This window comes from Prosopis cineraria, unplaced genomic scaffold (assembly GCF_029017545.1).
Source record: "Prosopis cineraria cultivar Desert tree isolate PC_DT_omini unplaced genomic scaffold, ASM2901754v1 PC14, whole genome shotgun sequence".
NCBI classification, from domain to species: Eukaryota; Viridiplantae; Streptophyta; class Magnoliopsida; order Fabales; family Fabaceae; genus Prosopis; species Prosopis cineraria.
Genome location: NW_026555345.1, coordinates 27,685,053 through 27,707,839, shown reverse-complemented (window position 1 = coordinate 27,707,839; position 22,787 = coordinate 27,685,053). Strand labels below are relative to the sequence as shown.

The 22,787-nt window shown below is 31.9% G+C and overlaps 3 protein-coding genes across 7 annotated transcripts; 1 reads left to right on the top strand and 2 right to left on the bottom strand.

The window, feature by feature from the left end:
* Positions 1-536: 536 nt before the first annotated feature.
* On the bottom strand, positions 537-4,428 carry LOC129293726 (25.3 kDa vesicle transport protein SEC22-1). Of its 5 annotated transcripts, none has more exons than XM_054931814.1 (6): positions 3,496-4,428; positions 2,905-3,105; positions 2,080-2,240; positions 1,784-1,924; positions 1,161-1,228; positions 537-1,064 (listed from the first exon to the last, which is right to left on the bottom strand). In XM_054931814.1, the coding sequence occupies exons 2-6, from the start codon at positions 3,093-3,095 to the stop codon at positions 939-941; spliced, it is 687 nt and encodes a 228-aa protein (XP_054787789.1). In that variant the 5' UTR covers positions 3,096-3,105; positions 3,496-4,428; the 3' UTR covers positions 537-938. The 5 variants fall into 5 exon arrangements, with proteins under 5 accessions (XP_054787789.1, XP_054787790.1, XP_054787792.1 ...); XM_054931815.1 differs by having other exon boundaries at positions 1,161-1,222; XM_054931817.1 differs by having other exon boundaries at positions 537-1,043; positions 1,161-1,222; positions 3,496-4,378.
* A 174-nt stretch (positions 4,429-4,602) lies between these two features.
* Positions 4,603-8,119, top strand: LOC129293724 (transcription factor MYB17-like). The gene is made up of 3 exons (XM_054931812.1): positions 4,603-5,128; positions 6,536-6,665; positions 7,179-8,119. The coding sequence occupies exons 1-3, from the start codon at positions 4,996-4,998 to the stop codon at positions 7,771-7,773; spliced, it is 858 nt and encodes a 285-aa protein (XP_054787787.1). The 5' UTR covers positions 4,603-4,995; the 3' UTR covers positions 7,774-8,119.
* A 297-nt stretch (positions 8,120-8,416) lies between these two features.
* Positions 8,417-11,314, bottom strand: LOC129293728 (remorin-like). The gene is made up of 5 exons (XM_054931819.1): positions 10,906-11,314; positions 9,614-9,664; positions 9,448-9,535; positions 9,247-9,328; positions 8,417-8,889 (listed from the first exon to the last, which is right to left on the bottom strand). The coding sequence occupies exons 1-5, from the start codon at positions 11,120-11,122 to the stop codon at positions 8,695-8,697; spliced, it is 633 nt and encodes a 210-aa protein (XP_054787794.1). The 5' UTR covers positions 11,123-11,314; the 3' UTR covers positions 8,417-8,694.
* Positions 11,315-22,787: the final 11,473 nt, after the last annotated feature.

Below are 22,787 nucleotides of genomic sequence, written 5' to 3'. Positions count from 1 at the left end.
TTAACGTTCCAGACAATTACAGCAAATAATATGAGAGCGCAGGATGATGATAATCTGTTTTGAGTAAAGCCCCATTTATTTCCTCCAAAGATGATTTCAGAATCACCTAGCTCCCTAAGGAAGCTCTGTATCACTTTACAACTGGGGAATTTTTATTTCTTTTCAAGCCCATAGAATATTTTCTCTTTGATTGATTTGCATCAGGTTATGTTGCTATCTTTGGAAGAATGAATTTGGATCAAAACCAAACTTTCCAACACAAAAGTGGTTAGAAGACCAAGTTAAGCTGTTAAGGGTTTGCTCTAATTCTTTTGGTATTTACAATCCGGTGATGTTTGGGTTAAATTTCGCGTTTTCTTAAAAAGCAAGGTATTCATAAAAAGATTAGGGAACCCAATTTGAGACTAAATAATATAATCAAGACAGCATGAATGATTGACCGCTTTCGCCAAGAAAAGGTTCCTGCTCAATAGCTTGCAGAGAAGCTTTTAGGCTCTCTTCAGATTCTCATACAAGCATGGTAAGCCATCTAAGGGTCATCAAGAAAAGAACCAAGCACAATTTTATATTCCAACTGGGGCAGATTTTCTGATTTCTTCTCATCTGTGGTTCACAACATCAAATCGCAAACAGTAAACCCAGTACATTTACACACATGCACCCATCCCGAATAGTTTATATAGTATAAGATAGAAGATATCACTTTCCAGCGAAACAACAGTACAAACTCAATGACATATGTCATAGTTATTTAAATTTTCTCTCTTTCAACTCTCTCTTTTTCCCACACGTGAAGGAATCTATGCCTTTCCAAGTTCCAACACCAAATTTGTATTATGTTTTGATCAGGGACGCACAATGTAACCCTCGAGTCCTTCGAATACTAGTTGAATCATATTAGACCCTTCTCATTAATCTTGATCTCAGACTTAGTAATATCAGCTTGAAATCATAACGTAGTCTGTGAGGACCAAGCTAGCCCATAATAAAACCATGGAAGCAACAACAATGATCATAATAGGAGTCCATTTCAGTGCAATGACCTGTATACCAAAAGAACGAAACTGTATATAACATATTTGTTCTGACAACTGAGAGGAAAGAAGAAAAATGTTCAAGTTAGCCTACTTCATAGTCATTAGAAGCAATTTATATGATACCTCAAGTTGAGGAGAACCCCATATAGGGGATGCTGGTGGAGGAGTTGAAGGCAATCTTCCCACTGTTTCTGCCAGTACAAGATATTTATTATTATATGAAATGGAAGGTTGAATAACTATGACAGCACTTAGACTTCTACTGAATTTTCAATATGGTTCTTATAGTTTAACATTTTGTAATTGAGTGCTTCTACCTTTAATATTTTTTAAATCGGTCCAGCTCAGCCTAGCCATATACCCCACATGTTAAACACATAAATAGAATTTACTCCATCATTCACCTTTACTCTTCTTGCTGCATGAATCATGCATATTTAGACTAGCAAGATTGAACTACGAGACAAACTTAAGTGGATAGAGTCACAATTTTGATCTGTCTCGTGGACCATTTTTTGTTAAAAAAAAGTGCTATGATGGCATACAAATGCTTGAATTAGCAGAAATTGTACTCACGTTTAAGTTAGACCAAATGAAAATTTTTTAGAACTAGAGAATCAACAACAATTTTTTAATTATAGGGATCAAATTAAAAATTGTGAGAAATTCTGAGGACCAGAGGATCAATTTAACCAAACTAAATAATCCGAAGCAATATTTAAACGGTTCAGGGGGGAAAATCTTACCTGGACCTCTCCTTCTTAAAATATTGGACATAACTTCAGTAACAACATCTATGTCTTGTTTCCGATTAGCATTAAGTTTTGAAAGGTTGACCTGAGTTCTTGTATCAATGTATTGTCTTCTAATATTTGCAATTATACCATCTGCCAAAGAAATTGGAATATTTTTGCCAAGAAAATATGTGAAAGTTGCAGCTGCTAATATAGCTACCGAGAGAAAGAGAGAGAGATCTGGAAATTTTTTCCTCACATTGACGTTCATGCTAGATGCTTATTTTATAGCTATGAATGAAAATTACCAAATTTGACAAAGCTGTATGGCCTTGTGATTTTGTCTGTGAGGGTTTTATCAAACTTCTCAAACTCCTTTTGTAAATCTTGAAGATAATGGAAAGCCAGTTTTCTTGGGTACGAGGAGTCACACAACACAATGAAAACAACTCCGTTCTCGATCAAGTAGCTTAACCAATACCAAAAGATAATTAATTGCAGTTAAATTTCATGAATTCAAGCATTTTGGGGAAAAAATCAGCTTAAAAAAACTGGCCAAAATAAAAGAAAAAATTTGTTTTAGAAAATCAAATCTATAGCTTAAGCCTTAAGCAAAACGGCTCTACAACTCAACTTCTCATTAAAGGAACACTAAAATGACCCACCAAAGAATTCTGAAGTGAGAAGATAAGAATGTGAAGCAGAACAGAACAGAAATAAGAGGATCAAGAGTTCATGTCAAAGAAATAGGTTAATTACTCAATTAATTTATGCAAATTTCAATGCAGTCCCAGGTTTAAATTTGAGAGATCTCAAACTTTGTTAGCCTAGAAAAGGATGTGCTATCTTAAGCTCTAAACTAGCAGAAATTACACCAACTCAGCCCAGTGACTAGTGAAAGAACAATAATCATCTTCATCCCTCTTACGATCTCGTCAGATTATTATCCTTCTTCATCAGTGATATGGGTTGTGTTTACGTTAATATGCATTCTAAGTACCACATATAACAGGCTAGCCCAACAGAGAATTAAAGGATTCTTAAAAAGTGTTAAAACTGTATTGCAGGGATTTAAATTATGAAAGTCAGTGAAAAGGAGTTTACAGAGTTTCAGAATACAGAAGAAAGGATACTTGAAACTGTGATGATCAATAGGAATGGTCATCTTGGAGGCCGTCAATGCTCCTCTTGAAATTTCTTGGAGGATGAGTTGTGCTTGTTTCTGGTAAAAAGAAAGATACCCATTTTCTTCATTCACATATCTCAGACCTTGAGCTAGAGGTAATCCATCACTAACCCTTCCTACTATTGTCAGCTTCACCATTTCCTGAATACTGCTTCAACAAGGTATATAGTAGATGAAGCGGAAATTAGGGCTTTTTATAGGGCATATTAGGTATTAAACAACTTGGAGAAGAAGTGATTCTGAGGATGTGCTGGGGAAGGAAAAGGAAACATTGTAGGAGAAGAAAAGATGAGGAAAAAAGAAGAAGAAAGGGGGGGGGGTTTAACAGGTGGAGTAAACCCATTTGGCACACAAAAAGAAGAACCTTTTCCATCTTTTTCCAGTCTCTATGGTTTCCTCAAATTCAATGATTTAGTTTTAGAATTTCATTCACGCAAGCGAATTTTATCAATCAAATATGAAATAATATCCAAACACAACATCAGATTTATGAGAAAGACATCTCTTTTATTTTTCAAATCAAAATAAAAGACTATACCTCAAAGTGACTCAACAGAAGCATTGTGTTTCTTGCACGTATCATGCAACAACTCATTCCTTTCGCAGACAAAGCTCGCACTATGTCATTGCACAATCTAACTTTCCTGGATTCCAAGCCCTCAAAGATTCTCATCAATCGGTGCCTTAATTTTTCTAATGAAACTTATACGTCAGCCTCTGCATTGATCCATGTACATTATCTTTAATCTATCTCGCTTGTGATAGTATCCACTGCGACCACATGTGTCTAATCCAAGTATAGTTTTCTGCATCGAGATTTCCATCAAGTCTTCTAACCTAGGGGCTCCCAGCTTCGATTCTCACATTCCATATAACCAATCTTGAAAACTCATCTAACCTCTGTACAATCACAAATAACAAAGTGCCGAAATAATTTAGTAACCTGTACCTCTAGATCTTCAATCCTAACAGCGTTAACTTGAACGTGATCCGAAACTGCCACACTGGTAGGCAGGCCAGCCCCATATCATCATTGTCCTGAATAGCCTTGATTGAAAACCTGACATCATTAAAGATGAACAGCGGACACAGCGTACTTTTGTAAGCTTCTTGGCTCGGAGGATTTTATGATGGCAATGAACCATTAACTTGTTTTTCTTTGGAGGTGATGTTTGAATTCCTGTATGGACGGATTTATATAAGAGGAAACACACGCGCGCGCATGCGTACGTTGCGTTGCTCTGTAACTGTTTCATGCTCAAGAGTTTATTGAACCGATCGAGCATCGTTAATTAAACTTGAATGGTTGCTAAATTTGAGCTTCCTTCACGAAACCAAATGCATTGTGCCAATTCGGTGTTAACGAAGGTTTGACATGTATTCACCCAGTCCCACGCTGTTTGTTCCTTGTTTCATTAACACTAGACGACACATTGAAACTTGAATCTTCCTCATTTCCTCAGCACCAATGTGATGCATTCGCTTGGAGTGTTAGATTTTGTGGAATTTTCAGAAGGGTAAAAAAGAAAACTTCCCAACAAAGTCACCGTTTCATGGGTCCGTCTCAGTGGGCATTCGTCAGTCTTCTGCCTGTCAAATGTTTGACTAATTGTTTCACTGAAAGTTCTGTCGTTTTCTTCGGTTGAAATCATATGTCTGGTTAATGATCCCTTACGGGGTTACCCTCTTTTTCATGGGTTTTAATGTTTTTATATTTATGCTTGTTTTCTCTTTCTCATTTTGCGTTCCTAGGAAGAAAGAACCCCAGCCATTGCCTTACATGGCATGTATGCATTAAATACGGTCCTGGTTCTTTACGCCGCCCAATTGTACTGTACTCTTTGCATTTATAGCTATCTGATTGTTTTCATTGCTTCCCCTTCAGTGGGTTTTCTACTGCAACACTCTTCTTCCTTTTCATCTGCTCCTTCCTCTTCCGGCTCCTCCTCTTCCTCTTCTTCTAGGTTATTGAAAATAGATAAGGAAAAAGAACACATCGTATACAGTACTTAATCTATCTTGTAATGAGAGGGTGAAGATGGGGAGGTCACCATGCTGCGATAAATATGGAGTGAGAAAGGGAGCTTGGACTCCTGAAGAAGATCAACTCTTAGTTCAGTACATCAAGAAGCATGGCTGTGGTAGTTGGCGTACGCTACCCAAGAACGCAGGTTTATCTTCCTGCACACCTCTCTGTTCTTGTTTTTCCTGCACTTACTTTTGTTACCTATAGGTCAAAACTGGAGAAGCATGGTGATGGTGTTTGATATTGTTTAATACAGTATGTCTATCCACCGAAAAAAAAGAAGAGAGAAAGTATTTATTTTGTCTTCATTATCCGTTTCTATATATTAATATTTCATACATTCCTGTTAATATAGTTTGTTCGAGTATGGTCAACTCTGCGTATACATGGTCATTTTTTGTTTGCCTATGCCGGATCATGGGTTGGGTGGGAAGGTAAAGGAGGATGCACCGGCAAGGAGCTTCTGGAATGTTTGTAGCTAGGGTTAAATCTTGTTTATGAAGATAACATATTGTTGCACTTTTCCTCCAGCCCGCAATTCCTTTTTGCCCTGAAATTCTCTAGTAATAATGAAAATTAGAGGATAGGAAAACTGATATAATGATTTCACCAAAATATATATATATATATATATATATAATAATGTAGGGGACCATATGATCTATCTCCTAAACTTTCTTTATTTGCATGAATTCTAGTCAAATCCTTCGTGGTGAATTTGATGTGTCCATGTCACTCTGTAGTAACGTATTATTGAATCTTTGAGGACTACATCTACTGCAACTTCTTTTGGTACAAGGTTTTAGTTATTCACTTAGCAATCTGATACTCAGAGAAAATGCAAATGCCAATTTCTTCAGTAACTCGGTAGATTTTAGATTATCAATCTGATTCTCAGAGAAATCCCATAGTAGAGTTCTTTTTATATGATGTTACTTCCATGAGAATTACAAAATAGAAGGGAATAAATTACTGATTATATCTGTTTGCTGTAATTCTATGAGCAGCCTCTGTATGTTGCTGCTCTCATACCGTTTCTGGTTAACTGCATCATGTTTCTTCCCCAAAAAGTAGAGGGAAATAAATAATGCAGGGTAAAATGATAAATGATCAACAAGGTAAAATGACCTGATATTTCAAATTCAATTATATTAATATTCAATGCGCACTTCAACCAATTTATTTACCTTGTGCATACAGAGTAAAACTTATTATTCAGTTATATTTTCCCCCTTCTAAAACTTGTTCAGAAAATTGTGTTGGATGGAGATTTGTTGTGGTGATGACGGTGGAAAAGTTGATACACTCCAAAGAAGAAAAATACGGTGGTCTTGGTGGAAAAAAAAAAAAAAGATGGAAATTTAAGTCCACTTCATCCTAATGATTAATAAACCTTAGGGCATGATTTATGGTATTTTGCATTTCTCTCCTAAATCCAAGTACGTGATTTTATCAGAAGACTTTAACTATGCTCCAAAATAGTATCAATACCTATACTAGATAGACTTTATCTATTAGCACTTCTTAATATTTATACCATGACTGTGACTAGGTCTACTTCGATGTGGAAAAAGTTGCCGACTTCGGTGGATAAACTATCTTCGTCCTGACATCAAGCGTGGCCCTTTTACTGGTGAAGAAGAAAGTAAAATTATTCAACTTCATGGCATGCTTGGCAACAGGTAGTGCATTGATCCCCTTTGCTGATTTTGTTGAGCACACTAATACACACTACTCATGCTCTGTGATAGCTCATTGTAGTCATGAGCTGCAGAAGAAAACACAGTCATGCCTAAGCTCTTATCTTGAACCAAGTGAATCAAATTGATGAAATTGAAACATTTTATTTGTAGTTGCAATGGATTTCTGGAGAATATTGTGCCCCTCATTCTCTATGCTATTGTGCATATCTTTTACAGCATATGTATATATATATATATATATATATCCAAAAGGAAGAAAGGTCTTTTATGATAGGGGTCTCATCCCCATATCATTAATCTTCTCATTCTAATGTCTTGTAATTTCAACATTTGGCTGCATTAATATTGTGCATGTCTTTTACAGCACGTGTGTGTGTGTGTGTGTGTGTGTGTGTCCAAAACGAAGAAAGGTCTTTTATGATAGGGGCTCATCCCCATATCATTAATCTTCTCATTCTAATGTCTCGTAATTTTAACATTTGGCTGCATTAGGTGGGCTGCTATAGCATCTCATTTATCTGGAAGAACGGACAATGAAATTAAGAACTATTGGAACACCCATCTGAAGAAGCGCTCCCTTCACTCAGGTCATTCTCTGGAGGCACAAGAGCCCTCTTTCGGTCCTCGTCAAAGTGATATGAAATCCGAATCTTCTTCTGTACGTCACGTAATCCAGTGGGAAAAGGCCAGGGTTGAGGCAGAAAAAAGGCTGTCAATGGAATTGGAAACCTCGTGTCTTAATCATTGTTCTAAAACAAACACACATTCTGATTGCTTTCTTCGACTTTGGCATTCTGAGGTTGGACAATCATTTCGCATGATCACAGAAAAGAAAGCAGAAAGCGAAAGCCCTACCTCGCAATCAAGCATTGCCTTTGCCAACTTGGCTATAGAACAAGTAAGCAGCTGCAACCCAAAGCTTGAAGGTGGAACAGCTGGGTCAGACTCAGGGTCTCATGAATTTCTTGATGCCTCTGATTCTGCATTAAAGCTCCTGCTAGATATGCATGATGACAGTGTAGGATTCTTTGAAGGATTGGAACAGACTGAGAATTTCCATGGTCATCTGCATGATAGATATGACTAAACGTCTAAACCTACTGCATATCTTCTCTGGAAAGGCAATGCCTTGATGAAAAGAAAATTTTGTGCCTTTCTGTTTCTTCATTTTTGGTATATGTAGTCTAGTGACTAGTCACGGCTCAGCTGCTTTCCCCATATACTCTCCATGTTTGCCACTTGTTCGAAGGCTTAGGGGTAACAAGTAGGAAAACTAGATAAAGTGGTTGCTAGAATTCAAAATCACCTTCCGCTTCATAGTGGTGAGAAAAGGGTTTTGTAATGCCTTTTGATTAATTTCTATGTTACTTTCACCAGTCTTACCTTCTCTTCGCTCCTCTCTTTTTAAGACTGATTGGTGCTGAAGAGCTTACAATTGAAAATAATCCTCGGCATGATACCAAAATCTTCAAGATCAAATGTTCAATAATTCAATCCTTGCCACCTTGATTTTATTTTTCCATAAAATAAACTTATGCAATATTTGGTAAATAGAAAAGTGTTTTTAAAAGAGAAAATGAGAAATGCATCTTGAAAAAAAATGGAATAGATACATCTTCCATTTCCTTTCTAGAAAATATTTTTTTTACTTTCCAAATATTGCATTAGTTCCAACATAAGGTATGGTAAACCTATGCTTCATATGCAGTGTTATTAAGAAAAATTCAGCGTACCACAAAATAAATTATAGAATTTCATGTCTATAGCAATTAGTCCACTCACACCAACATTGATATGCACACAAAATAAATGAACATCAACTAAATCCCCAACAAATAATTCAAATACAAATAACACCTGTACTGACACCAACAAATAACACATCTGTACTGACATTTGGACAGTCAAAGAAAATACACTAACCACGGTTCAGCCAGGAAAAAAAAAAGAAGAAGACACCAACAATTCAACGTTCTTGGTTTTCTTGTGAGATCTTAGGATTTCAGTATCAGAAACAGCCAAGGATCTTCTTTGGAGCGGTTCCAGTGGCCCTGTATTTTGCAGCTGCTTCCTCTGCCTTGAGAAGATCTTCCCCCTTCTTGGCATCAATAATTGCCCTCTTCTCTTCAGCCTCCTTGTGGATAATAGCTATTTTGTTTTTCATTTTCTCCACATATTCTGCCTTCTTCTTTTCAAGTTGTTCCTACTCACATACAGATTAGAAACAGAGAGAAGAATTAGCAGCAGACCAATATCTATTTAGAAAAAGGTCAGAAAAAAATAGTATGCAAAGAATAATTTTGATTAGTTTACATTCTAGTCTGGCACAACTAATTTTCTATTTCTTTTATTTTCAAGACTTTTTTAATTCGTTTTCTCATTTCATTTTTTCAGAAAAATACAGACTGGTTACAGAACAAATGAACAGTTATAGAAGTAGGAGAATTCAGTTCGTAGCAGCAGTTATAGTGAGCAGGATTTCAATCAATGGACAAACATTTTAACAGTACTCACAAAGCACTTCTGGGAATTACTAACAAAAAGGAAAGATTGATCTTACTTCAATCTTTCTTAATTCAGCCTCGATGGCTGCTTTCTTACTGTTTTCCCATGCTGAAATAGCTGATAACTTCTTGTGCGCTCTGCTCAAAAGATTCTAGTCAAATTAATATCAATGAAACCTTGTTGAATGAATATCAAAGACACAAATATCTTGATTGAATATAATGTAAAGTGTAATAATGCAAAGGCAGTTCCTTACTTGTTCTCTGCTTTTGATTTTTCACTTTCTTCCCATGCTTTGATCAGTGAAAGCCTCTTCTCTGTTGCAACTCTAGCCAGCACTGCATCTGCATAAGAAAAAGTTTATTTAGCCTCTAATGTGAGGATATGGAAATGCATAAAGGGATATAAAACAGTTGAGATACCTCGATTCACAGAACCTTCAGATGGTTTCTCTTCAGAAGCTTCATGAGGCTCTAGATTAATTAACAACAATGAACACGATGAAGTCATTATATCATGGTGATAGTTCAACCACGCAAAATACACAAGTATTGATACACTGCGGCTCAGAAGTTCTATGTTTTTTTTTCATTTATTTATTTTGGGTATGATACCACATACATGAAAGAAGGTAGAAACACTCTACGGATTCATCAACCAATCATTACCGCAGAGTGTTCACAGGCTTTACAGAACTTGATAAGTTAGTTATTCTCACCAACTTCCTCTGTTGTTCAATTGGTGAACTTTCGACTTACAATCACTATCCTATACCGGAATGTAATAGGATGATCATAATCATGATCTTTAATCCAGACCTCATTTACTCAACCACTACAGCTGGCCTTAAGTAGCCTTAAATTTGAACTTCAGATACACTTTTCATCACCAGGTCACAACAAATAGCTGAGATCAGTTTGAGTACAGACACAGAAATTAAAGGATGACTTGTAAGAAGCATCACCATTGAGAAGAAGGTACAAATGAATTATATAATCAGAGTCCTGTTTTCTTGCTTTTAAGATACCCAAACGGCCAAACCTCTCTTCCTAGGACAAGTCCGTGTTTCTCAACAGAATGACAATAGGCAAATACCAGCCATGGTAAACTCGCAAGAGAAGGAAGAAACAAGAGTACGCAATAAAAAAAATCCTTGTTATATATAAAACAAAATCCTTAAATTGTTTTTTAAAAAATAAAAGTTGAAAGTATATATTCATTTGAGTCAGTTTTTTTTTTTTAAAAAAAAAAAGAGAGAGCATTCATTAGAGAGAGAATTATGTATTTTGAGTCCGTAAAAGATGAAAAGCCTTTCAGAAACTCAACTGGAAAAGAATAATTCATTTGACGAAAAGAGCAGAGATAGTTACGAATTAAACTCAGGAAATTATCAGATGGCCATGGAAAACAGAAGAGCAAATATGACAAGTTACATATAAGAAACTTGAAAAGAAATTCACCAATTCACCATATATATATATATATATATATAACGACAAGGGAAAAAAAAAGGTGTTCAAATATTGACTCGTCCACTGAACCAGCCATAAAATAAACAGAGTAACCATGGAACACAATCACACACTGACACAGAGAGATATACATATCAATACATATATATATATATATATATATATATTCCGTTGAGTTAATTTTCTGAGGAAGCAAACATATATAACAGGGAAGCGAGAAAGAGATGAAGATCAGTATATACTCTCAACAAGAGCAAGAGCCTTAAGGTCCTCAGAAGGAGGTTGAGGAGTTACAGATTTCTCCTCAGTGACATCCTTCGGAGGCTCCTCATGAGGCGGCGGCAGCGGGTGTGGTGGGGGAGGCTCCTCATGAGGTGGTGGAGGCTCTTCATGAGGCGGCGGCGGCGGAGGGTCCGACGAGGATTGAGTCTCAACAGCTTTAGGTTGCTCCTCTGTCATGCTGTTCCTTTCCTTCTTCAGAGTTGAGTTGTGATTCCTTACAGAAAGCTTGTGACGACGACGAGGAGGAGGATTTGAAGCAAAGGGGTGTAACGGAGCTTTCACTTATTGAGGAAAAATCAGGAATTGATGAGGAGGGAGAGAGAGGTGGCTAGGATATTATGGTTGGAGGAATAAGGTAACCGTATGAGCTCCAGAAGATTAAGGTCTTTGATATTCCAAAGGCGCTTAGCTGGATGGTGCATACAGGTGGCCACCCTCTCTCATCACTTGCCTCAATTCAATCGTACTACTTTCTTTTTTTTTTTTAATTTCTTTTTTTCCAATACTATATTCTTCCACTTTTAATTAATTAATAATTTAAAACTAATATGCGAAAAAAGATAACACCAAATCATTTGGTTAAGATACACTCACAAAAAGGGGCTCCAGTGATTTTACTTCGTCTTTAACACTAACAATTCTTTCACTTTCCTTATTGAGACAGAAGAAATATCACCAGACAAATACTTGGTTTAACTGATAATAAAATTATACCGTCTTAATTAAAGGTATTGATAGTAAGCTCTAGGAATTCAATTGATCGAGATTAGTTGAAATCTTGTTAAAGTCTTATCAACTCAAAGTGAGATTGATGATCCATGCAAAAAGAAGAAGGAGAAGGAAATTAAATAAAAATCATTTTGTCAAAATTTTTTTATTTTAAATAAGAGTAACTAAATCATAATAGATAAAACTAATATCAAATCAAATTATTGTTTCAACATGAGATAAACAAGAATGTGTTTGTATGTGTTTCTTTGTTATTTGTAATGGCCAGGTGGAAAAATCTTGACTTTTGAGTGGAAGATAGGGAAAATATCAACCAAGAATTGTAGGAAGAAATTCATAGCATTCAAAAATTAATAGATTTTGAATTTTTATTGCACTCTATTGGTACTTAGATAAAATTAGTTTTTTATATAAAATAATCAAATTACTCCAAAAATTTAAAATAAAAAAGTCACCCCCACTATCACTGATGTTGACCACCTAATCATCGACGAAGACCCTATTAATTATTTACCTTTAAATAAATTATTTAAATTTTAACAATAAATCATTTGAAATTGACAACAATATATTCAGGTTTTAACATGTTAAAAAAAATCAATAAGATAGGCTTAATTGTACATGTTAGTATTTCATCAATAAATATTTATTCATGTTTTGATAATAATCTATTTGTGATTATCAATAACAATACATTTAAATTTTTAATAAATAAATGCATAAATTTTAAAATTTTTAATTTATAATTGACCATATTAGATCAACAAGCATAATATTATTGAAACAACAAGTGCTATTCTAGAATTCATAATATACTGTTATATTATAGTGCAGAAGTGGTTTAAAAGTTTGAGTTATTACTTGAATTTTTTTATCATATATAATTAATAGATTTGGTGACTATTAAATTTTTTAAGTGATCAAAGAATTATAAGATTTTCTCCCTCGACAATTTTTATAAATTATTCTTGAATGTCATTGGTGTCAAGGCTCCTGTGATCACCTATCGGTGACCCTAGCTTAGTAGGGGTTCCAACGATCTCACTGCCAATTGGCTTTCCTGCGACGGGTTAGTGGCAAGTTCTGCTAATAGCAGGATGACTTTTTTCATTTTAAACTTTAGGCAATTTAGTCATTTTATGTAAAAAATTAATTTCATTAAAGGACCCATGAACCAAATGAAAATTGAAAATCGATTAGTCCTTGAATATTATAAATTTTCTCTGGCAATGCTTAGTGGATATTTTTCGTAGAGTCGTAGAAGACATGTATTCAAATATAAAACTCAATATATTTCGCTTTCACATCACTGTAGCTTTTTTGGCCTTTAAACCTTCTACTTCAATAAATGAATTTCTTCAAAGTTTGGTATTCACTGGTGGTGTTTCGTAGCGTGTATTAGTTAGTGCCAGAAAATTATTCTGAAATCAAATTCATAAAAAGTGTATTATGTCCGGTTATCCATATTACACAAAATTTGAGCAATAAAAAATTATTACACAAAATTTGATAAATATAATATTTACATTTTATAAATAAGTTAATTTATTTCCTATATTTTAATTTCATGCATTGCCTATTTAAAATTATAAGATATTTTTAATTAATGTTCACCTCTTATTTTAACTACACAAAATTTTATTTTAATTCCTTAATTTTATAAAGTATATTTTTAGTCTTTTAGATTTAATAAATTTAATTTCATCACAAAAAAATTTTAACATTAAACATTCAAATATTGATAAAATATAATTAAATGTTGACTTATTGAGTTTATTTTTTTAAAATAATTATGATTGACACAAAAAATAATCTATTAAATCTAATGATATTAATGTTAAAGAAATAAAAATATACTTTATAGAATTACAAAATTAAATTGAAACCTTGTATAATATTAAAGGATTAAAAATATACTTTAGCTAAAAAAATTTTAAAAACCTCATCACTTACTATTAGAAAATACCAAAAAATTTTATATGTTAAAACATGATATCTAAAAAATTACCTTATAATTTTGAAGCAAAAGAGTATTTGTTTTTTGATTGTTCATAGATATTCTCTTATTAAAGATAATTTCATTTGAGGCGTGTGGGCACTTCTCCAACTCATATTTAAATATTGATTTTCCATGTCATGAGGTACTAATTCTTTTTACTAGACTTAATCCCTATCCATAAAGGAGTATTTGTTATTCATATTCATATTAATGGTATAACTTGTATTTCTGAATTATAATTATGCAATAAAGGTGTCGTTCAGTCAAAGAATTGATATTAATATTAACATTAATACTGATGATTGGGTATTAATTTTATTTGTCAGTACGACAAATTTTTACGGTAGTCCAATTTAATACAAAATAAAACTTAATTTCCAAATAAAACCTTATTTTTAATCCGAGTGTAATTTAACTCCGGATACCAAGTGACTTGCTTTAAAAAATAGCGTGGACGTTACAGAATTATATGGTGCCCTAAGCCACTAACAGAAAGTTTCCACAAAATACATACATACATATATAATTTAGAAAAAAGAAACAATTAATTAACATCATCAAACACTCTAGAAAATTAGGAAATTTATAAATTGTTGCTAAATGAGACTTGACGACAATTATTGATATTTATGGATATAATATGTAAACGTCAATAAAGCGAGAGATGGGTGAATGACCCCTCATGACGATTTAACTTCAATTTATTATTAAATAATTTAAAAGCCTGATTAACATGTAATATACAGCACGCCAGTTAAATTAATTGTTGAGGCTGAGCTTGTCTTCAACATTAAGCTCCGCGTAGCGTCGTGACGCCAAAAAACAAAAAAAACAAAGCTATGTTTATTTTCATTTTTCATTTTTTTGTAGCGTGGAGAAGGGAGGCGAATACGGAAGATTTCTTTCATCAAAATTCAGTTATTTCTTCGCGATGACGAAATCTTCAAAATTTATTTAGTTCAATTTTTTAGTTTATTTATAAAATAATTAATAATTAATCATTTGATTTTTTTAATTTCAATTAAAATTCAATTTTTGAATTTTGACTCAATTTAATATAGTTTATTTTTTATCTATAATATAATATTGTTTATATAATTTTGATTTAGTTAAAACTCAAGACCTAAATTAGATTTTATATCCGGTACAGTGCGCAGGAAACATTAAAAATTAACAAAACTAAATATTATGTATATATTAGCTAGATAACTTTGTAAAAAAAGCAATATATTTAGAAGGTCTAAAATAGTATCATACAAGCATTTAAAAGAATAACAATAAATTTTATTTCCCAATATACATGGATGTTTTTGATATTTAGAAGTTAGAAGCAAATACCTTATTTATACCAAAAATATAAACATCTTATTTTATTTTAGAATTTAAGAAGAAAAAAAATTTAGCTCCCAAAAATTGAATTAAGTGAGTTTACAGACACTTTTTTGAAAACATATAAGGATGCAAATTTTAAAAGGCAGTTGCGAGAGAATGATGGATTTAAGGATTTATATATATATATATATATATGTATGTATGTATGTATGTATGTATGTATGTTAAAAGGTGATTGGGGATGGCAAATTTAAAACTTAGAGAATATGTCAGAGAGCCAATGAAAGAGTTAAAACAAAAAACAAAAAAGAAAGAAAGAGTTAAAAAAAAAAAAAAGAAAGAGTTATCCAATCAACAATCTTACTTAAAATCAGACTAAACCTCTAAATAATCAAAAGTTAAAAGAGAGTTATTCTTTTTTGTTTTAATTTTTGGTAGAAAGAATGGTCAATTATATTTTACATATAAAAAATGTAATTACACAAATCCTATCAAACATGATACCATGATGGCCACACACCTAGAATAAAGATGATACAATAATCAACTTCTAGTTGAGTTAAAAGAGAGTTATTTGATTTTTTTTTTATAAGAGATTGATCATATTGCAAACTCTTGGGTAAAAGGAAAATATTATGCCAATTAGTTTTTAAATATTGAAGTAAAATTACCAACAATAGTTACATTGGATGGAGCTTTAGAATACACCTTTAACTACTTTATTGAAATTATAGGGAGATGGTTAAGTCATGAATTATTGTTCAAAAATAGAATAATTTTTTAATTTTTTTCTATTTAAATAAACAATTTTAAACTTGCATCATATTTTCACTCATAGTTATTGAATTTAAATGGAAATAATATTAAAAAATATAATTAACACCTTAATGAGTATTTTGTATTAAGGACCATCAATCTCTTTTAACATGTTTCTTATAGCAAGGACAAGAGGGAGTATGGAGGAAGAGTTTTTTCCATTCAAAGTTTGATCTAGTTTGAATCTAATTGGATGATAATATTGGATAAATAATTTTAAAAATTATTGAGATAAAATTTAAATCAAAAGCCAATTTTCTCATAGTGACCTAAAATAATGAACTTGAAGGCCGGATGGAACACATCGATTGGTGGAAAGGGAACAAAGGAAATATAAAAACCCGTGAAAAAAGTTGATGAAAAATTGTCGATACCTGCAGTTTTTATGAATTGGCCTATTAATGGGAACAACAAAAACATCTTTTTAGTTATTCCTATTTTTTGTTTGTATTCTGAAATTTCACATGTCAACTTGATTCAGATTCCTTAGAATCTTATATCTTTTCTGATAATTTCAGATTTCTTATCATTTGTTTCTGGCCATTCACAATTGGTAAAGATAGAATCATCATCTGTTTCATAGCCACAGCTTTCATAGTTTACCATAAAAAATATAATCAAAAGCATTATACATTTATACTCACAAAAGTGACACAAGATCACTTTTCAGGATTAAAATGCATTTTACACTGAATAGTGAACATAATAATCATATGTGGATATTCATTTAGAATCAAAATTTGTAATTCATTTTAAAGAAAATATAATTATTAATCTCTATAATTTTATCAAATTTTGCTTATGTTCTTATAATTTTTTTTAATATTTTCAATCCTATAGTTTCAAGAAAATTGGATAACATGTTTGTTTTTCAAGTCCTTATAGTTTAAGCATTTTCAATCTCTATAAGAACTGTAAACATTAGAAAAACTATAAGAATTAAAAGTAAAATTTGATAAAGTTATAAAGACTAATGATTATATTTTTTCTTCATTTTATTTGCTATACATGTTGTATCTAAAATTTCACTCCTATTTTTTGCCAAATACATCTAAATAATTAACCATTAATTATTAAAAACTTATTATGATAGAAAAGTGTCTACTAGGTAATAAAGAGTAAAGCATATTTTTCAAAATCATACCATGATAGAAAGAGGACTACCATGGTAATGAAGAAAGAAAATTATTTTTATAAAGTTTACCATGATAGAAAGATCTTTTTTATAATAAAATATTTTTTAAAATAAACTATCATGATAAAAAATGAACTACCATGATAGAAAATGTTTAATTATAAGCTTACCATGGTAATTTAGAAAACTAAATAGGTTATCTAAATAAAAGCTGATGAAAAATAATATTAAATTAAATGAACTTAATGGGATCTTACTGAAAACCAATATTCAAATTCTATCATCTACTTCAAAAATCATAAATAAGGATGAAGCATGGTTTCTAAGGTAATTTAATTCCAAACATTATACAAACACAAATAATAATCAATAAAGTGACTCAAGCATACTTCCATAACAAGTAAACCAAACTCTAATAAGATAAATCACACTTTCCAAACATAAATTTAATCATCAATATCCAAAATGAACTCGAACAATGCTTTTCATGATTTAATAGTATGGTCCAATCGAAGTCTACTCTAAGGTATACACTTGACCCTGACATATTCTGTCACACCTTGATCTTTCAAAGTGTAACTGACTGGAATGCAAGAAAACTCATATTCCATAAGCCTAAACCCATAAAGTGTCTAACATAATAATTACCCAATCTCATCGTAAAATCGTCATTACTATTAGTACTAACAAAATATTTAAATTTGTTATAAAAATTTCGGCAGAGTCTCCCCTCTAAATTGGACTACCCGAAATCTCTACAACTTGTCAAAAGAATATCCAAGCAGCATTCGAAGTTCCACTCCAATACAATATATATATATACATATAATCTAGAATATTTTAAATAAGGATTCTACCTATAGGATTCGTGGAGCAACTCTAGAAAAAAAACAAATAATTAAATATTTATATTAATCCACAATGTCAATGGAGTAACAAAAATACTTCTCGTCTTAAGGAGTTCCACGAGGTTTACTGAAGAGCAGGTCCGCTTCTACTATCTGAATACTAAAAATTCTTTTAGTAAATAACGTCCCCAAATAATTTTAATAAATAAAAATGATAATCATAAACATATATAATAGGAAACCAGAGGTTAATTTAATTATCAATAGTATTAGAAAATTTTCATACAATTTATCTTTGGTAACTAAGTAACAAAATAGAACAAGAGAATAGAGAATCGTAATCATCAAGTTAGGAATATATTCTTTATATAAAACAAATCATAAAAATACAATTCTAAAGAGCAAAAAAATACAATTTGAAAGATTTCTTTTCTATTAGGACCTAAACAGAATGAATACCAAGCGTGGACACACAGTCCACGAGAGTAAGTAATATCTGGTGTGATTAGAAGTCATGAAAAAAACAGGCGCAAGCATAAAGCTCACGAATAACAGATGTGAATTATATCCACAAAATTTTATCCTCCTTTTCACGTATGTTGACTGGCACACGGGGCTAGCACCTCTAATGTACTCTGTTAGCTAGGTGTGCCATGGCACATCAAGAGTTAACGAAACTATCGTTAGCAACCAGTGCTCTATATTCAATCCTATAAAACATTTTTGTTATATATGAAATCCAAAAATCCTTGTAGCTCAAAAATTTCCTTTTAATTTGAGAATTATAAATAACTTTTTCATCTACCATTTGTCCGGTCCATGCATAAACAATAATTAATTAATTTTTTAAAAAAATAAAATACTATGGAAATACATACATAATTAAACTTGAATAATGAACATAGATAGACAAATAAATGAATGAATTAATGAATAAGGCAAAAAAAATACCATCACTTCTTTTCATTGGGGAACGTTATTTACTTACCTGATATGTCACCCTGTTTTCAAAATTCCCTTCTTGCAACTGCAATCAATTTTTCTCTTCTTCTACTAATCCTACCAAACATAATAGAATTTTAATAGATTTTCTACTAAATGAACAAACTCTCTCTTACTCAGTATGCATAATTTCCAAAGCAGTCCATTTAAACTTCTTAACCTTAAATCTTTCACCCTAACAGTTTTGATATCACAATTATACGGTACAATTCAAACTTCTCATCAAAGATCAATTTAGGCTTAAGAAAAGAGTGATTCTATACCTACCTTCTTCCTCTTATAATAATCAAAATAGCTCAAGTGAAATTACCTAACAAAGTATAGTCTTTAAAATTAAATTTCTAGCTTAATAAAATTCTACCTACTTCCTAATTCATGCATCACACATGAGTAGGAAGAAAAATCAAATTTTACAACTCATGCAACATACTCACACATACAGGTGGGCGGCAACAACACATAAAAAATGAGGAGGAGAGATTTCAAGCCTACCCACACCAAATCAAGCTAAAGGACGATAGAGAAACAAGTATTGAACCACCAAACAAGCATGAATCAATTGGCAAGGGAAGCCTTTGACGCCGCTGCAGCGATCAAAGAAGGAAGAAGAGCAAAGTGATAGCAAAAAGCAAGGAAGAGAGAGACCATTATCGCTGACAACTAATAAAAGCGATCGGAAGAAGAAGAATAAAATAAGAAAATAAGGATGATTTTCTCTCGTGCTCTGTCTCTCTCTCAAATTGAAATTTTGAGAATGTGCAAGAAAGGAAAAGGATGAGAATTAATGACCGCTGCCTATCGTGTGTGTTATTGATTTTTATTAATATTATATTCTTTCTTCTTTTTCTTCTTTTTTTATAATATTAGAACAGAAATAAAATAAGTTCTTTAGCATTAACCATATTGAACTCTAAATTAGCCAATAGAGACCCAGAAGTATTCTCACCAAATTACCATTCACTTTATTATACTTACCCCTCAATTTTAAAATGCTTAACTATTTTATCATAATTAATTTTAATTTTTTATTAATTAATTTAATTTATATCTACACACTTGGGTTGTTAAATTTTCCCATTTAACATCATCTATCAAACATAACCTAAACAAGAGAAAAGTAAAGTCATAGTTAGGTTACAGCTACCTGTCGCTTTTATATAATCAACACTAGTTACTCAAAATCCCAAGTTTCTTCATAGCATAAGAATTCCAGGCAAACAATAAATACTACAAGGGACAAATAGAATCCTTATGGCAAGATATACGAAGTCAATCAGTGGCCACGAGGGACAGACAAAATCCTTGTGGCAACATATGTGAAAGATAATTAAAATATAGAGTCTACATATTCAATTATAATGATAATCATTTTAGGTTAACAAATATACATTATTTAACCCAAAAAGAGGCCAAACAAAAGAAACTGGTGCCTCATATACCAAAACTAAGCCTCTAGTGCTTCCCTAGTTGGACTGGACTTGTTTATATAAAAATCTTAATCATGGACAATGAGATACAAAAGTCTCAATAACCAAAATTAATATACAATAATGTATATGATGCAACTATCTATGCGATTGTTAAATTAGCATATAAGATTATTTTTTATACATATGATATTCAAACAATTCGAGCAAAAATAATTTGTATGGCTGTACCTTATATCCCTTTGTACATTGTGTCGAAAACCAAGTCACCTAACAAATGTGAGTTAGTCCAAGCTATCAACCACCCATGGTTTCAAGGAGAGTTTACCACTTGATTAAAAAAAAAAACTCCAGACAAAATCCTCAATATCACATATTTTAAACCCAACGTATCATATATATTTCAAACCTTTCCGAATAAAAACAAATCCAAACAAATCTCATACTTCCAAATAATAATATAATACCAAATATAATGCTCGCACGCACCAACGCACTATTACATATTAATAATAGTTATTTTCACAACACCACTTCTTTCATTCTTGGTCCACAAAATCTACACAAATTTGTCCATAATACATAAATATAAATTTCAATTTGGAATCAATAAACGATTATATTCATAGAGTTAGGAAATCTAGACCTAACTCACAATTAATCCTCATTTAAGGTTAGCACTCTATTTAAACTTTTCATACTTCTTTCTAAAATTTCAACATACTAATAAACTATAATTAATTCTCAAATCACATCTAATATCACCATTTCCATCCTTTCATATTCATAAATTTGTCCAAACATACATCCAAAAATCAAGCATTGTCCTTAAGCCTTAAATCACCATTCATAAGCCTTAAAAACATTTACATATACTCAAATAAACATCCAGTCCCCAGAAAATTATTCTAAAAGTTCACATTCAACATAAACTTAACCATTTAGGTCTAAGGTTTAACCTAAAGTTCTCAAAATTGAAATCCAACCTTAAAGAAATGTTTTATAGCATTTATTATACTTTCACCAATATCAACAATCATAATAAATTATTATTACTTCGCATTTCTACCTTTATAGGAAACCCTAATTGAAAAACTTTTCAAATATGAGAGAGAACTAGACAAAATAGGAGAGGAGCTGAGGATTTAAAAACTTACCTTGAGTGATTACTGGGCTCAAAAATGGCTTAAAACCCTCAAAAATTCATGCCTTAATAAAGCCTAGTCATTGCCCTCTATTGTCTCCCACTCCTCTCATGTATTCTAATTGGTCATGGCTTGTGTATGTCACAACCACGAACAATTGAAGCCACTTAAATTAGTCCGCCCTTTCTATTTATAACGATGGATGGTTTTGCCATGAATTAGATTCAACTATTGATGGTCTTGAATAGAGAGCATTGGCTTAACTTGCGAGCCTTGGTTACGGTGACAAACAAAATCACCACATACTCCCTAATTCATCACCAAATCTCAACTTAACCACCCTAAGTCCCAAATAACCAACACATTTAGATTCTTAGTTATTTATTAACCTTAATAAATCTCAAATTAACAAACCCCCTCATTAAAATCTCATATTAAAAATTAGGATGTTATACATGTTAGTCTTTTTCATTATAACATTGTCTTCTAATATTTGTGATTTATTGTAGTAGTATCTTTTATTATTATTATTTTTTAGCATAAGGGGTAGACTTTATTAACAGCAAAAGTTATCTCTCTCACAGTACATAACATTGTAACAGTATCTTTAACATGTAAACAAGTCTTTAATGAACAAAAATAAAAAAATCTCTTACACATATCCATTTAATGGCCCACGCATATTTAATTGGTATTTACATGCATTCCACAGTACATGCATTTTGTTATATATAATTGTCTATGCTATTTTATGAGATTTTTTTTTTTAACCAAGGTATCGCCACAGTTAACAACCTTAAGACCAATCCTTAGAGAAACTCAAGTGCCATTTAAGGAGTCATTTTCTCTAAATAAATGATTTTTCATGCACAACTCCCAACACTGAAATGATATTTAAGAAACTCAAACCTTTACCATTCATAATGTGCGTCCCACGTACTTGATTATTTCACAAGATATTGGACAATAGTCCACCTGAAATGGAGCCCATGTAGAACCCATTGTGGGAGCCTGGTAAGATCTGTATTCTGACCCCTTTCAGTAAACAAGTCTTTGAGAAAAATTTCTACAAAAAAAAAAAACAAAAAAAAACGGGATTTGAGAAATTTTCTCATCCCTATTCTTTTGTCAGCCATTTTCAAATTAATTCAAGAATATAAATAATTGAATATAGTCTTTGTTTTTAGCCTCGCACTCATAAATCATATCCACTTCCTGACTCTTTTATTCCGTTTATATATATATATATATATATATATCCATTAAGAATAAGAACAAAAAGATCATTTTGGGAAAGAAGATTATATTAAGTACCAGAATTCTTGTGATTTTTAATTACAATTAAATTATTTTCAACTGAATTTTTATCATTTTCAAGTCAATTTTCTTAACTATAATTAATCTTCTTA

Bases quoted from the DNA above. Each gene is read 5' to 3' on its own strand.
- LOC129293726 (XM_054931814.1), bottom strand. From the start codon at position 3,095: ATGGTGAAGCTGACAATAGTAGGAAGGGTTAGTGATGGATTACCTCTA. The intron at 1,925-2,079 runs GTAATTTTCATT...TTTCTTTGGCAG, and splicing joins ATACAGCTTTGTCAAATTTG to ATGGTATAATTGCAAATATT. The intron at 1,065-1,160 runs GTATCATATAAA...TGTTATATACAG, and splicing joins GGGGTTCTCCTCAACTTGAG to TTTCGTTCTTTTGGTATACA.
- LOC129293724 (XM_054931812.1), top strand. From the start codon at position 4,996: ATGGGGAGGTCACCATGCTGCGATAAATATGGAGTGAGAAAGGGAGCT. The intron at 5,129-6,535 runs GTTTATCTTCCT...GACTGTGACTAG, and splicing joins TACGCTACCCAAGAACGCAG to GTCTACTTCGATGTGGAAAA. The intron at 6,666-7,178 runs GTAGTGCATTGA...TGGCTGCATTAG, and splicing joins CATGGCATGCTTGGCAACAG to GTGGGCTGCTATAGCATCTC.
- LOC129293728 (XM_054931819.1), bottom strand. From the start codon at position 11,122: ATGACAGAGGAGCAACCTAAAGCTGTTGAGACTCAATCCTCGTCGGAC. The intron at 9,536-9,613 runs GTATCTCAACTG...TTTCTTATGCAG, and splicing joins TGAAGGTTCTGTGAATCGAG to ATGCAGTGCTGGCTAGAGTT. The intron at 8,890-9,246 runs GTAAGATCAATC...GTATGTGAGTAG, and splicing joins CTGAATTAAGAAAGATTGAA to GAACAACTTGAAAAGAAGAA.